Source organism: Rhinopithecus roxellana, chromosome 8 (genome assembly GCF_007565055.1).
Source record: "Rhinopithecus roxellana isolate Shanxi Qingling chromosome 8, ASM756505v1, whole genome shotgun sequence".
NCBI lineage: Eukaryota > Metazoa > Chordata > Mammalia > Primates > Cercopithecidae > Rhinopithecus > Rhinopithecus roxellana.
The window spans coordinates 128,297,692-128,313,645 of record NC_044556.1 but is presented as its reverse complement, the minus strand read 5'-3'; the positions used below and the strand labels follow the sequence as shown (position 1 = coordinate 128,313,645).

At 35.8% G+C, this 15,954-nt stretch overlaps 1 protein-coding gene across 3 annotated transcripts in view; it reads right to left on the bottom strand.

Annotated features, from left to right (window-relative positions):
* RASAL2 (RAS protein activator like 2) overlaps positions 1 to 15,954 on the bottom strand; it is a 393,164-nt gene that overhangs the window by 139,788 nt on the left and 237,422 nt on the right. The window contains exon 1 of one of the 3 annotated variants that reach the window (XM_010375696.2): positions 1,607 to 1,748. The exons of the other annotated variants lie outside the window; for them this stretch is intronic. Within the exon in view, the coding sequence (XP_010373998.1) occupies positions 1,607 to 1,619 (13 nt within the window). The 5' untranslated portion in view covers positions 1,620 to 1,748. Of the gene's footprint in view, positions 1 to 1,606; positions 1,749 to 15,954 lie in introns of those variants that run through there. 3 annotated transcript variants of the gene reach the window in all.

The following is a 15,954-nucleotide window of genomic DNA, read 5'->3' as shown; positions in this document are numbered from 1 at the left end:
AGCCAAAAACTGGAATGAGCAGATCAGGCTTTAATACAAAAGGACAACATGCCTTTACTGTGCTTATAGTGAAATCAAGCTAACTTGTTCCCAGGAGTTGTAAAGAGCCATGACAGATTCTGTTGACAGTGGCTATCTTTACTATTTAGCTCACTAGAACGGTGTGGTCTCTCATCCCCACAATGGTTTCCAGAAAAATGGAAAGGGCAGCAACCTTTTTTTGGGACTAAATGAAAATGTATGAAGACAGACGTTCACTGTTGTGGCTCTCAAATTTCTTCACTTAAAATTATCCTCTAACACATAATTCAAGAGGTGAAATAACAGAGGATCCTTATAAGCAGAGAGAAACAGAAATTGACCTTGGATAAGGAAGCAATTGGTCAAAATAGTTGGATGATTTAAAAATATTATCTCATATTTTTCTTTAAGTAAACATAAGAAAGGCAGTGAATATAATTTGCTTTCAGTAAAATAGACACATTACAAAAATAGATATTTGCATACAGAAAAAAGTTTACTAACATTTATACAGAAAACTGACAAGTCCTAAAGTCTTTTAAAAAATTAAAAGTAGCATAATTAAATAAAAGCAGCATACAAACTATAGTAATTTTCCTTCACTGAAAGCCATTTTTTCTTCTTGATATTTTGTTATATGTTTTTGGTTTTGGTCAAGAGTATGTATCAACAGTGATTTGATGACATCCATTCTCAATAGCTCCTCCCCATAAGATTTCAATCTAGGTTTATGATGTACCTGGTCTATTTAGGCAATAATTAATTGTACTTAAGGCTAGCAGATGTAGTATAGGTAAAATATAAATCTATATATAATTGGTTCTATGAAAAACACATTAAACTGAGAATAAGGAGATCTGGGTTTTCATTTCAATTCTGTTCCTAATTCTGACCTTGCGCAAGTACCTTAGACCACAAAATTTTCATTGAAAATGGAGAGACTAGACTATAGATAATCTCCAAGTCTCTTTCAGATTTAACTTTCAATAAGTCAATAAACTTTCTTACTTGTCATCTTGGCAGAGGATATTAAAAGCCTACCTTGGGCAAAAGTAACAAACAAAGTTTTCTTTCGAATGCTCTTACTGCTGTCTATCGATCAAACCTGTTGAACTTTTGAATGACACAGATTGATTATGTGTTACTGAGGTTCAAGAAAGCTGTTAACATCCTGTTGATGGTCAATATATTCTGTCTCACTCAGAGAGAAATGAGCTTTACCTGTTCCCAGGTATCATTATATTTCATAAAGAATTTTAGGAAAGATACAGAATAAGGATCCATTTCATATTATTAACACAATAAGTACATGCTGCAGTGTTAATATTTTGCTATGATCATTATTCTTTTAATTTATCTGAGTTTATTAGATGGCTATTCTTGTGCTGGATTTTGTACTGGAATGCTAACAGACAGCTTCCACACAGTATTTCTGTGAACTCACAGCAATAAAAACCAACCTATTTTTTTTAAAGCCAATAATCATAAAGGTAAATAGTCACTGCATTTGCGTAATTTTTAAAAAGCCACATTCCCCTTAAATACGTGACTTTTCATTTCAGTCTCAGACTCTAGGAGCTCTTACCTGGGGTCTGCATCCTGTGAAGTTTCTGGGTGAGCTAACATGATCTTTCCGGCACACCAGTCAGAAACTCAAAACACTTTGTATACTGTGCTCGCTCTCCTGTGCTCGCTCTCCTGCTCTCTCCCTTTTCGCTCTCACTTCGTGCCTCAGACAGTTTGGAATGCAGAAAAGCCAGAGCCAATGCCAGTTAAACTCAATCCTCGCCCCAACCCCACCCCCAATCCCGTTCTTTTGCTAGAGAGCACTAAACAATAGCCACCCTTCCTTACTCATTCACTGGGCTTTCTTTCACAGCACTGGGTACAGGCAGTCTACTTCAGGAGAAGCAATGTGATTTACCAAGCTAAGTAATCATTTTTTCTATCACAAAGGATGGGAGGGTGGATGTGTGCATCTGTGCACTTTAAGAAGTGATTTTTTCATAAGCAGTCTAAAATAAAACTAAGTTCAGAGATTCTTATTTTGAATGTTTTATTATGTTGAATTTAAATATAAACTCTTCAGAGTATAAAAACCAGGTAAGTCTTAGAGCTGACGCAGAGATAGAAGTCTGTTAACACATACACATTACTATCTTAAACTACCTTATTATACCGATCACTTTAACTTACCATAAGGGAAATATCTAAAATTTAGAAAAGGAACAAAGTTTTTATTTCCCTAAAGCCCTTCATTCAGGTCCTAAGCTATAACTTCATTTTTTAAAAGATATTTTTTAAAAATTTAATACTTTATTCATACAGAAATGCCCTGTATTGTATAGACTCTGTATTATATAGTCTGTAGATGTGTTGAGGACAGTGTTGACTACTAAAGGCAAAGTTTTAAAATGAAAAGTTCATCTACTGTTAGGCAAGTCCCATTAAGTTAGGAAGTTACTAGACCCCTGGAAGTTGATGCTTGCTTTTCCTCCTCAAAATTTTTTTAACTTATTGACAGATAAAAATCTGCTCTGCTGTAATCAAGAGACTTACTGTTGAGATTAAAACTGAGAATTTCATTTTTGAATTAAAGAATAATCAAAACAAACTGAGTGGCTCTGCAAAATTAATTTTCTACTAGATGCAATGGAATTATAGATAGTATTACTGTTCTCAATCATCATTTTAGTTTGTTTTAAAATCAGTCATATTTCTAGGGTTTTTGTTTTTCTATATTCCCCCAATAAAAAGGCAAGTCAACTATGTAATCTTCATTATTAATATGATGACCTAACATATTATGCAGGTGCTCAGTTGCTGAGTTTAGCATGTCAGAACTCATCAATGAAAAAATTCATAGTTTGAATCACAGTGGACTACACCTGCCACCTTAAAGCACTGGAACAGAAGAGACATGAAAACAACACAGTATTAATGTATCATCTACCTTTTAACAAACAGCTGATGGAAACACATACACTGTATCTATCATCTATCTACCGGTTTATATTTATGTATATATGTATTATATATCTTACACATTAGCTATGTATGATACACATTAAGATGAGGAGCACATAGTCATCTAGTATAAAAATAGCTAAATCATTGTGATAACTTCCGAGAAGGACAAGAACAGGGTGCTATGTTTGTGTATAATATGAGTACCATGGTTTCATAAGTTGGTAACTAAGTATTGAAACTCACTGTTTAAATGAACTGTTATTTATGTTTGAATTATAAGGTCATGGACTCCCAGAACCGAAAGACATCTTTAAAATCATCTAGTCCAACCACTCATTCACTGCTTGAATTTTTCTTATTATTCACTTGATCATTGCTAATATTTGACTATTTTTTCACTTACAAACACAGCATTTTTATATAGTTCAACCTAATACAAACATTTATTGAGTGTACTGTTGGGCCAGGACCACATAAGATGGATTAGTCAAGACAACTCTACCCAACTCTTTATACAGGGGAGAAATGTGAAACCAAATAATTATAACATAGTGATTATCTGTAGAAATAAAATGGCTAAAGTGGCCTCACCTATCCAAAATGAACAGGCTTGGTGCTGAGTTGAGTGGTCAAATTGTGTGATCTAATGCATCAATTCAAAACTCCATCAAACTCTGTGAGGCTATTCCTAACCAATGAGGGATTCACTGCATAGACATGAATTTCAGCCACTTTCTAGCTTGAGCTCATGGCTAAATAGTGAAGCATTTACTTGTGCTTCTCTAGCTTCTTGGAGAACTTACTCATGCTGCAGGAGAAGATTAAAATTTTACCAGTCACTTCAGTCTCTATCCCAAAAGCTGTGTTTCCCTGGCCATGGTACCATAGCACATGGCTATGGGTTCACAGACATTGAAGGTTAAGTAGAAATTACTCTGAGAAGCAACTTCTATTGACCACGATCCCACCTGTTAGAAATAGTAAGAAATCCTAACTGGGTAAATGATGAAAGGGCTATCGTTCCTTGGTGTTTAATTCTATTGGCTTCAGTTAGTTACTTGAAACTGCACAAAATGGAGATGAATTCCTTAACGTTCTTATTTCAGCACATAACATACACAGTGCTAGGCTCTGGCATAAGAAAATAGATATGCTATGGCCCCTGTCCTCAAGTTATGCTACAGTCCTCCTAAGTCTAAATACTTTAAAAAGGTTTGATGAGTGAAATATATTCATCCATCCATCCATCATTTATGAAATACTGACTAATGTCAGGCATTTTCCTAAACTCTGGGGATAAGTGGGAAATAAGACAAAGTCCCTGCTGCCACCCCACCCTTACCATGTATATATTTATTGGAACAATATACTGGATTTTCAAAGGGACATTCCACTTATGTACTTTTTTCATTTGTTTCAGCAACTGGAGAGAACTGTATCACTCAGAATCTGAGTGGTGGTAGAGACTATAATTGCCTTGTTCGCTGCTATATCTGCAACGCTAAGTATACTGTCTGCCATATAGTAAGTGCTTACTAAGTATCTGTTGAATAAATAAATGGTTTGAAAACAGGGACAAGTAAACTCCTGGAGGTTACATCTATGATAGTTTCAAAATTCATTATCAACAAATATTGTGTTTCTAAAAGGCTGTGAGATTTTTTTCCCTAGTTATGAATCAACCAAATAGTATACTTGCTGAATTTTGAAGAATGTAGATCATGTATTTTCCCTCTATCCCATATAAAAGTAATATTATGGGATTCTGACTTTGGTACAGGTATACAATTCCATATGCTAGCCATTAAGAAGTTCTGAAACCAGGCTGGGCGTGGTGGCTCACGCCTGTAATCCCAGCACTTTGGGAGGCTGAGGTGGGTGATTGCTTGAGGTTAGGAGTTTGAGACCAGCCTGACCAACATGGTAAAACCCCATCTCTACTAAAAATACAAAAATTAACCAGGCATGGTGGCACATGCCTTTAATCCCACCTACTCAGGAGGCTGAGGCAAGAGAATCACTTGAACCCAGGAGGCAGATGTTGCAGTGAGCCGAGATCATGCCACTGCAATCCAGCCTGGGTAACAGCAAGACTCTGTCTCAAAAAATAAACAAACAAACAAACAAATAATAAAAAAGAAATTCTGAAACCATAAATATATGATCTTCTTGAAAATCAATGGGCACAAAAATAATCAGATAGCTGTATATAATTAAAAATTACAGCTGGGCACAATGGCTCACGCCTGTAATCCCAGCACTTTGGGAGGCCCAGGCAGGTGGGTCACCTGAGGTGATGAGTTCAAGACCAGCCTGGCCAACAGGGTGAAACCCCGTCTTGACTAAAAATACAAAAATTAGCCAGGCGTGGTGGCAGGTGCCTATAATCCCAGCTACTCGGGAGGTTGAGGCAGGAGAATTGCTTGAACCTGGGAGAAGGAGGTTGCAGTGAGCCGAGATTGCGCCACTGCACTCCAGCCTGGGTGATAAGAGCAAAACTCCGTCTCCAAAAAAAAAAAAAAAAAAAAAAAAAATTACTTGTATATCAATTATATTGCTTATCAAATAAATTAATGAACAACAAGCCACCCTGCTGACACCTATATTCTCCTCCTCCAAGCAGAAAACACATCTCAAAGCAAACCAACTGAGGTTATACCAGGCTGTAAGTGTGCGGGCTTTTGTGCTTACATGCGCTTTCTCTTTTGAACAGCAGATGATCATAAACTCAGCTTCTTTTAACCATAAACACAGTGTCTTTTCATGTTTACCCATAAAAAAGACTGGCATTCTGATATGTGGGTCTTCCCACTACATTCTTTTGAGAGTTCATATTTAAAAAGAAAACCATTGTTTATAATTTGAATGACAAACACCAAATTCACCCACTTATTCAGAAATGCCATTAAAACTTTAATTTCATTTTTATATGATGGGATGCCAACACAATATACAGACACACATACATACATACTTCTGCTCTCTGATAAAGAGGCATTATAAAGATCAGAAGACTTGTTAATTTATGTGGTTAGCAAAGTACTTACAAGTGTTTAGAAAGGGCCATGTCAAACAAGTAACAATTATGATAGTCACAAAATATTTTTAAAACTTCTGGCTAAGCATTAGAGCTTTACTTTGCTCTTCCCACTAAGATGACTTAGTAGACTGCATTTTTTTTTTTTTTTTTTCTGGAATGGCAATTGGCTAGGAGGAAGTATTATAGGGAGTAGGCAAAATTAAATATCACTCCCCTGGTATTGAGTTGAGAAACTAAGGCTTTCATGTGAATAAGACCACAGTTCAAAATAATAATAATAATAATCATCATCATCATCATCATCATCATCATCATAAGCAAAATCTAAATGGGAAAACACAAGAAAATCTTTTCCTACTTTTATTTCATCATATGAGTAAGATTATACTAAAAGAACAAAACCAACACTTCTATTTCTACAAAAAAATTCATGAATAAACAATGAAAAGCAACTAAAAATATTTTGGGATAGTGTTGGATATTACTGGATATTATCTTTGAATGTGGTCAGAGAGCCAAGGACGTGCCTGTGATATTGGATCTCATTTAAAAAGGGAGTTTAAACAAATTTATTTTCTTCAGTGGCTTTAAAAATATATATATATTTATTTATATATAATACATATATTTTTATATATACACATACATAATTATACATATACATACACACACATAATTATCTGTTAGGCTTATGGATTTCCTATTAAGCTAATGTGCTGTCACACTAAAGCACTAGTCCATTTTTCTCATATAATGCAGATAACACTCAGTTTCAGTAAAAATAACGGTCATTAGGCATTTGGTTTTGCCTTCGTTTTAAAGAATATTTGCAACTATGGGCTACTGTTTTTATAAAATCTATTTAGAAAAAGCATAGACCTTATAGTACAATCAGTCCTTGGCTTACCACTGATACAAAGACATATATATGTACTATATAATTCAAAATACTACTGCAGGCAGTTAACTTCATCCAATTTCCATTATTTCCTTACAACTGAAGCACACCAAAATCCAGTAGAAGTCTAAAGATTGTCATCAAGCCTTAAAAAAAAAAAAAGAAAAGAAAAGAAAAAGGAAAATTCTAACAGCAATTTCCTAGGAAAACAGAGTTCTAAATATAAAACCTAAGAAGTAAATTATATTGTTTTTCCCATTTTACAGATGAGGAAATGGAGACACAGGTTAAGTGAGTAACTTGCCCAAGGTTACAAAGTGGTAGAGCCAGAATTCATGCTTTAGCCGGCTCTTGGAGTGCTTTCCCTTCACCACTATGGTACCCTAAACTACTCCAAATTTATCTTTAATTGGCATTTTGGGTTCTTTTTTTCCTCTTCATAGCTTTCCATACTTTCCAAATTTTCTATAATATTATTAATTTTATAAAGGAGATTACATATTGTTCCAAATTAGGTTTATCAGAAGTTATTGCTCTTTTCCTCAGTGTGTATTCATCTAGATGCAACAACATACATATTTATTGGAACATATATATTTATTGAATTTTCAAAAGGACATTCCACTTATGTGCTTTTTCATTTGTTTCAGCAACTGGAGAGGGCTGTATCACTCAGAATCGGAGAGGCAGCTCCTGACTTGAAAATGATCATTCTGTGTAGCGTGTGAGCAGTTTCCAAACATCTGTGTCCTAGAATATGGAGGGGCCAGGGAGAAGAAGATCAGTGTGTGTGTGTGAGACAGTGTGTGTGTGCGTTTTAAGGGAGAAGGGAATAGATTGAGTAAGGAAAGGAGAGGAACATATTCTCAGTATCAGTAGTCTGGCATCAAATTTTGTGTTGTTTGGAAGAAATCAAATTCAAGAGAAAATTAGGGGCCCCTTTCCTCAGTTCAGTGGCTATTTTCCTCCTCCATTTTAAAACATACTTAATATTAAATAGGCCAATGAATTTAATCAGACACTATCTTTTATATAAAGAAAGAAAGAGAAGAAAAACCAGTATTACAAATTTATAGTCTTTGGTTTGAAGATACGCTATATTGTTTTTCTGTAGAATATTATCCTTTACCCAAACCTTTGACAATTACGGTCCTGATTATTTTTTAAAAGAAAATAAATTCCCCAAAGGAAAATTTAAGTTCTTAAGCAAAAAAAAAAAAAAAAAAAAAGATAAAAAAAAAATTAACCTGTGGTATTTCTACTTACTACTTCTGATCCATTAGGGTAGTGATAGTGACAAAAATAAGACTCTTTTATTCAATTATTTTTCAGGCTCCAAAAGGACAATCTTGTTCTATTTTATGATTCTGGTTATATTACATTTTTATTCCAAATATTATATTTTAAAATATATGGCCTTTTTTTTTTTTTTTTTTTTTAAGACAGAGTCTCGCTCCGTCGCCACCCTGTAGTGCAGTGGTGCGATCTCAGCTCACTGCAACCTCTGCCTGCCGGGTTCAAGTGATTCTCCTGCCTCAGCCTCCCTAGTAGCTGGGACTACAGGTGTGCAGCACCACACTCAGCTAATTTTTGTATTTTTAGTAGAGCTGGAGTTTCACCATGTTGGCCAGGATGGTCTCGATCTCTTGACCTCGTGGGTCCGTCCCCCTTGACTTCCCAAAGTGCTGGGATTACAGGGATGAGCCACCACACCCGGCCTGCCTCCTATTTTTTTAGAAGGATTATTTTTTAAAGTTCCTATATAATGACACACATTTTATCTTTTAAAAGTTGTGGCCAGGCGCAGTGGCTCACGCCTGTAATCCCAGCACTCTGGGAGGCCGAGGCAGGCAGATCACCGAAGGTCAGGAGTTTGAGACCAACCTGGCTAACATGGTGAAACCCTGACTCTTATCTATTAAAAATACAAAAATCAACCAGGCATGGTGGCGCATGCCTGTAATCCCAGCTACTTGGGAGGCTGAGGCAGGAGAATGGCTTGAACTCGGAAGGCAGAGGTTGCAGTGACCCAAGATAATGCCATTGCACTCCGGCCTGGGTGACAAGAGCAAAACTCCGTTTAAAAAAAAAAAGTTGCAATAAATGAATGATCTTTTACCAAGTATAAGATATTGTGGACATGAGAAACAAACCAATAAATAATCATTTTTAGTTTTTGAAAATATCATTAAAAAAGAAAAATAACTTTCAAGAGGTTAAAAATTCCCTCTAAATTTCTGCACATGCAGTAAAAAATTATTACTATTATTAAAAAAATTCAACACGATAAGAAATGAATTAGATATTATACCCAGAAAAGGCAAAAACAATGTTATGAAAAGCATAGAATTATGCAAGGTCTATAATCAATTCATGATCAATTCCAAAACAATGATCCCACAAAGAAAACACAATGTAGTTCAAAAACGCAACTACTACATTCAAAGATTGATTTACTGTTGCTTTAAAAACAAGCCAAGTTCTTCTGCCTACCACAATGGTTAACATATTTTCTCTTGGCAATAAAACATGATATCTAAATTTATTATTGCTGAAAATACAGACAAAATAAATTACTACTAATGAAAAACTGAAAAATCCTCCAGAGAAGTTTGTTTCAGTGAGTAGAGAAGTAATTCTAAGAAAAGATAATTTGTTTTTTAATATAGTCAAGAATTATGATTATTTAGTATTATGATTATATACTATTTTGTAACCTATCTTCAACAGTAGTTACTATCAACAGGTAAATGTGCCCCATGGGTAAAGTAAACTCAGCATATCGCTTAGGTTTTTGAATTCATTTAAAACTAAATAATGTATCTAACATGCTGGTCTTAACCCATTTATGCCAGAGGCTGCAATTTTTTTTTTTTTTTTTGGAAAAAAATGAGATTTTGGTAATGACCTTGAGCAATAGGATATAAATAACTCCCACAAGTTTAGTGTTCCAATAATGGAACACTAGGCATAAATAAGTTAAAACATCATATTGACAAAAAACAAAAATAGGTGAAAAATAGTTTCATCTCAGTAAAGTCTAATATTTGAGTGATATTTTATGGATGACAAAATTCAGAGAATAAAAGAGATATTAATAAATCTGATAATGAAATATTCATTAGTGACTAAAGGCAGATTCAAACAGCCACTATTACATTTCTCAAGGCCACACATGAGAAATTAGACAGGGATACCTTTGTATAAGAATTGGAGACAACTTTTTCTCCCTTATACAAGGAAATAAAGAGTGGTTTCCATGTGACTGGCAAAGTGTCAGGCCACAATATTGATTCTGAGAATACAGATTTTTTGTTTTGTTTTGTTTTTCTTTATTGCCGAGGCTGGAGTGCAGTGGTGCAATCTCGGCTCACCACAACTTCTGCCTCCTGGGTTCAAGCGATTCTCCTGCCTCAGCCTCCTGAGTAGCTGGGATTACAGGTGCCCACCACCGCCCCTGGCTAATTTTTGTGTGTGTTTTTAGTAGAGACGAGGTTTCACCACGTTGGCCAGGCTGGTCTTGAACTCCTGAGCTCAGGTGATCTGCCCGCCTTGGCCTCCCAAAGTGCTGGGAGTATAGGCATGAGCCACCGTGTCTGGCTGAAAATACAGGTTTTTCTGTAGAGAAAATCTAGGCTTGAATTAGAAAAATTCTATTATTATTGGGCTATGCTTTATCATATACCATCATTTATTGCACAATTAAAATCATAATCCAGAAAACATTTAAAATTTACTAAAATTTTTATGATGCATGTTTTAAATTTTACGTATCTATACATGTAAACATGAAATTAATGAGAATATAATCAATTGAATAATGTTGAAAGTATATTGTACACTCTTATTTGACATTTAACTGAACTCAGTATTTATTGAATGCTATTAAATGCCAAAAATGTTCTTTGTATAGAAATTCTTTAAATGATGCATGAAGTGGCCAGGCGTGGTGGCTCACACCTGTAATCCCAGCATTTTGGGAGGCCGAAGTGGGCAGATGATGAGGTCAGCAGTTTGAGACCAGCCTGGCCAACATAGTGAAACTCTGTCTCTACTAAAAATACAAAAAAATTAGCCAGGCATGGTGGCAGGCACCTGTAATCCTAGCCATTCGGGAGGCTGAGGTGGGAGAATAGCTTGAACCGGGGAGGCAGAGGTTGCAGTCAGCCGAGATCGGCCACTGTACTCCAGCCTGGATGACAGTGCGAGACTCCGTCTCAAAAAAAAAAAAAAAAAAAAAAAAAGATGCATGAAGTTACGTCTCTAATAAACATGATTTCACTCATCACAGTTGGTCCTATGATTGCTAATAGCAACAAAAACCCTATATAGTCTCTTTTTATATTTTTAAATAGATTACCACACATTTTTCCTCCACTAAATAACAGTAAAATAGACAACTTGACAAACAAATTGATTTTTATAAGGGCATAGGGATTCAACCACTGACAATGTTAAAGACATGGGAGTATAGAACTCTGACTCTTAGTCACGTGTGGTGCTGCGTACCTGTGCTCCCAGCTACTCAGGAGGCTGAGGTAGGTGGATTGCTTGAGCCTAGGAGGTTGAGGCTGCAGTTTGCAGCACTGTACCTTGGCCTGGGTGACAGAGCAAAACCCTGTCTCAAAAAATAAAAATAAAAAACAAAACAGAACTCTGCCTCTTTTGCTCACCACTTGTAAGGTACTACGTTGGCAGATAGAAGAGCACAGTGGTTAAGAGGACTGACTTTAGAGCCAAATTCCTAGGTTCAAATACCAGCTATGTCATTTACTACTTACGATGTCTTGGACAAGCACTGTCTCAGTTTCATTAAGTGCTAGCAAACAAACAAAGACGCATAATAACAGTATCCACCTTATAGGGTTATGTGAATAAATATTTGCAAAGTGCTTAGAACAGTACTTGGCACAAACCACTACATAAATATTTGTTAAGTAAAATAAAAACAGTATTCTGGGGGAGAACCACTGTTACTAAATGCCAAACATAGTCATTGTATAGAAATTCTATAAATGAAGACGAAAGGCGAAAAAAAGGAAAATGAGAACAATTTTTATCATTCGTCCCTCATTTGACACAGTATTTTTTCCCTCAAAAACCTTACCTGTTTATAGACTGCTTCATTCACTAGGACCCACAAGCTATTATTGATCAGATTCTCTGAAATCTTTTTCTTTTCCTTCCATTTACAGAAATGTTTAATTCTTTTACCAGGGAACACTTCTAATCTGCTATTTCATGGCCCCGACTACAGCCCACTGCAACTACAATTATGTGAAAAAGTTTATAACTTGGTCAAAAAGAACTCCACTTTACCAAGAGTACTGTTCACTGTTTAGTCTTTTGTTCCATCCACAGAGAATATGTATTAGAAATAAGACACTACATACACTATGTTGTAATCACAGACACCTTGGTAAAAAAAAAAGGCAGACATCATAAATCACCCAAGGAGAGATGTAAATAGAATACTTTTGTGAAATAATTTCTCAGGTATGCAGGACAGTAGCTTGCAGAATCTTAGATATATATTACAAGCAGAACCATTAGGACAAAACAATACATTACTTATGTTACTCATATTGTGATCTAGCATTAGCCCAATCTTCCAAATTTATCCAATCAAACAATTTTGAGAAAAGATTTGTGCAGGGCTTACTAGTCATCTGGTAACACTGCTGTAACACAGGGGAAGTCTAATAAACTAGTACCTTAACTTGAGCATTCAATAATATTTATCCTTCCCCCTACCCCCACTAATGGCTCTGATTAAAGCAACTTAGTCAACAATGTAATTAACCAAAATTCACTGAATGTATACTTATTACTAACTTATAATACTAATATATACCAGAGCCTTCCATCCTTTTACTCCAGTTTGGACTGGATGCTCACTCAGTCAGCTACATAGCTGCCATCCAGAGACTTCCTTTCACCAAGCTTCTGGGGATAACCCTTGTCTTTCTCTTGTCCCTTTTTTTTAAGAGACAGGATCTCACTCTGTCACCCAGGCTGGAGCACAGTGGTGTGATCATAGTTCACTACAACCTCGAATTCCTAGGCTTAAGTGATCCTCCTGAGTAGCTGGAACTTCAGTCTGGTCCTTAATTTACCCCTTCTTATACTTGACAGATACATTAGCTTGGAATATAATTTCAGTTTAGACATCATGTTCACTTCGAATTTTAAGGGCAGTGCTCCAACGTCTCAGCCTCTAATATTACTATCAAGAAGTCAGATGCTGCTCTTATTCAAATCCTTTATAGAGTATTTTTTGTTTCTGCTTTAAAACCCTGAAAACTTTTAGAAGGGTCTCTCCCACTGTGGATGTTCTGAAATTTCCTGAAGATGTCCCTTCAACAGGGTCTGTATTTATTCACAATGTTGAGTGCTTCACAGGCCTATTAAACTGGAATTTCACAGGTCTATTAAACTGGAAATTCAAGGAATTCAAAATGTCAGTTCTGGGATACTTTCTTTCAGATCTTCACCAAATGTTCCTTAATCAGTGAGGCCTTCTCTGATGATCTCATATAAAAATAGCATTCCTTTGCTCCCTTCTCCACCCACAGCACTCCCTACATCTTTTACCTTACCTTTTTTCTCCATTGCATTTGTCACCATGCGGTATATTGTAAAGGTGTTTGCTTTGCCAGTCCAGTCCCACCAGAATGTAAGTTCCCTGAAGGTAGAGGCTTTTATCCGTACTGTTGGCTATTTTTGAACGCTTTGTTCAACAGGCCAGAACAGTGTGTGGCACATAATAGGAATTTAAAAATATATATTTGAGGAATGAAAGGCTGTACTCCCTAGGTTAGGCAATTTGCTAAGTCAATCACTCTGCGGGGCTCTGAATCAGGGAACAAATATAGCTGGGGAGAGGAAGAGAAGAGAGACAAAGTCTCACAGCTGCCTGTTAGTATTTATAAATCACTCATAACCAGAAATACCCTATTGGTAACTGTGATTTGTATAAAGTAGTAGGGAAATACCACGATAAGGTGGATTTAAAGTCATACAGACCTGGGTTTGAATTCTGGTTCTACCACTTATTTGGCATCAGTACTCTTCTCTATAAAATAAGGGTACTAATAATACTTGTTTCACAGGATGACTGCCAGGAATAAATGAGATAATATATATCCAGAACTTAGCATTGTCACTGTTTTGTCATCATTATGTTTACCTAGTTACATCACTTATTGTTTTTTCACATTTATAATTATTCTTTATTTTTATTCTAAAAACATAGATGAATTTGAGATGGCAATCGGTGATACTAAGAAATAAGAATTACAGAATAAGTAAGATCTAATATATGATAGCACAACAAAGTAATTACAGTCAGCAACAATTTGTTGTACATTTTAGAATAACAATTGGAATGTTCATAACACAAATAAATGATTAATGCTTGAGGTGACAGATACCACTTACCCTGATGTGATTATTACACATTATATGCCTGTATCAAAATATCTCATGTACCCCATAAATATATACACCTACTATGTACCCATACAAATTAAAAATTTTAAAAATGTAAAAAGAAATAGGAGTAAGAGACTCAATTAAAAGTAGCAGATTCATGGTACTGTATACTGGAAACGAGATAGGAGATGAGATAGTCTGTATAGCAGAAAAAATAACCAGATGTATCATTTCCCTAGTGCTACCATAACAAATTACCACAAACAGAGTGACTTAAAAACAATGGAAATTTATGCTCTCATAATTTTCTGGAAGTCAGAAGTCCAAAATCAAGGCATAGGCAGAGCCACCCTTCCTTGGAAGTCTGCAGGGGAGAAGACTTGCTTGTCTCCTCCAGTTTCTGGTGGCTTCCGGCATTCCCTGGCTTGTTTCTGCCTTGCTCCAATCATTGCCTCTGTCTTCACAAGGCCTTCTTCTCCATGTCTATGTCTTCCCCTCTTCTGTGTCTTATGAGGAAATTTGTCACTGGATTAGGACCCACCTAGATATCCAGGATGTTCTTACCTTGAGATTTTTAATTATATCTACAAAGACCTTTTCTCTAAATAAGGTCACTCTCGGGACTGGCCATTTCTATACTGTTTTTCTAGGTACAAGAACCTACAAGGTTGTCTTTCTGCCAGTTAATGCTTTCTGATTCAACAGTGAACTGTGGCTGGGCACAGTGGCTCATGTCTGTAATTCCAGAACTTTGGAAGGCTGATGTGGGTGGATTGCTTGAGCCCAGGAATTTGAGACTAGTCTGGGCAATGTGGAGAAATACTGTCTCTATAAAAAAATACAAAAAAATTAGCTAGGTGTGGTGGTGTGCGCCTGTAGTCCCAGCTACTCAGGAGGCTGAAGTGGGAGGATTGCTTGAACTCAAGAGGTCGAGGCTGCAGTGAGACAAGCTCATGCCACTGCACTCCAGCCAGGGTGACAGAGTAAGACAATTTCTCGAAATATAAATAAATACAATAAAAATAAAATAAACTGTGTTTTATTAATTATATTCTCCCTGGTAAATTAATAATTTTCTGATATCTAAGATTCTAATTTAAAAATACTTTATAGCCTGAAGAATGTTACTTATAATCTAAATGAATACTAGGAAATACTATAGTTTTAAAAAGCTACTTAAGAGGACCTCCATGGGAGCAACTAAATTTGGATATATACACATACTGACATTTTTTAAAGAGTTTGATAATTTTAATTTCATTCAAAATAGAAAAGAAATGCTAAATTAGAATGAGATTGTTCTATTGACCTGGACAGTATTACTACATGAAACTTGTGCTTTATTAAGAGCCTTTCAATATTTATATTGTAGCATGGTTTAAACCATAGGGATAATGCTATTTTTGATTGTCTCCAGAAAGAACGAATCATTACTTAAAACATGTGATAAAAAGTCTATAAGAGAAGATAACATAGGAAAAATGGGAGAAAAAGGGGGTTATAGAAAGGAAAACAAAATTGGTAGGGAGTGGTGGCTCACCACTGTAATCCCAGCACTTTGGGAGGCCGAGGCAGGCAGATCACCTGAGGT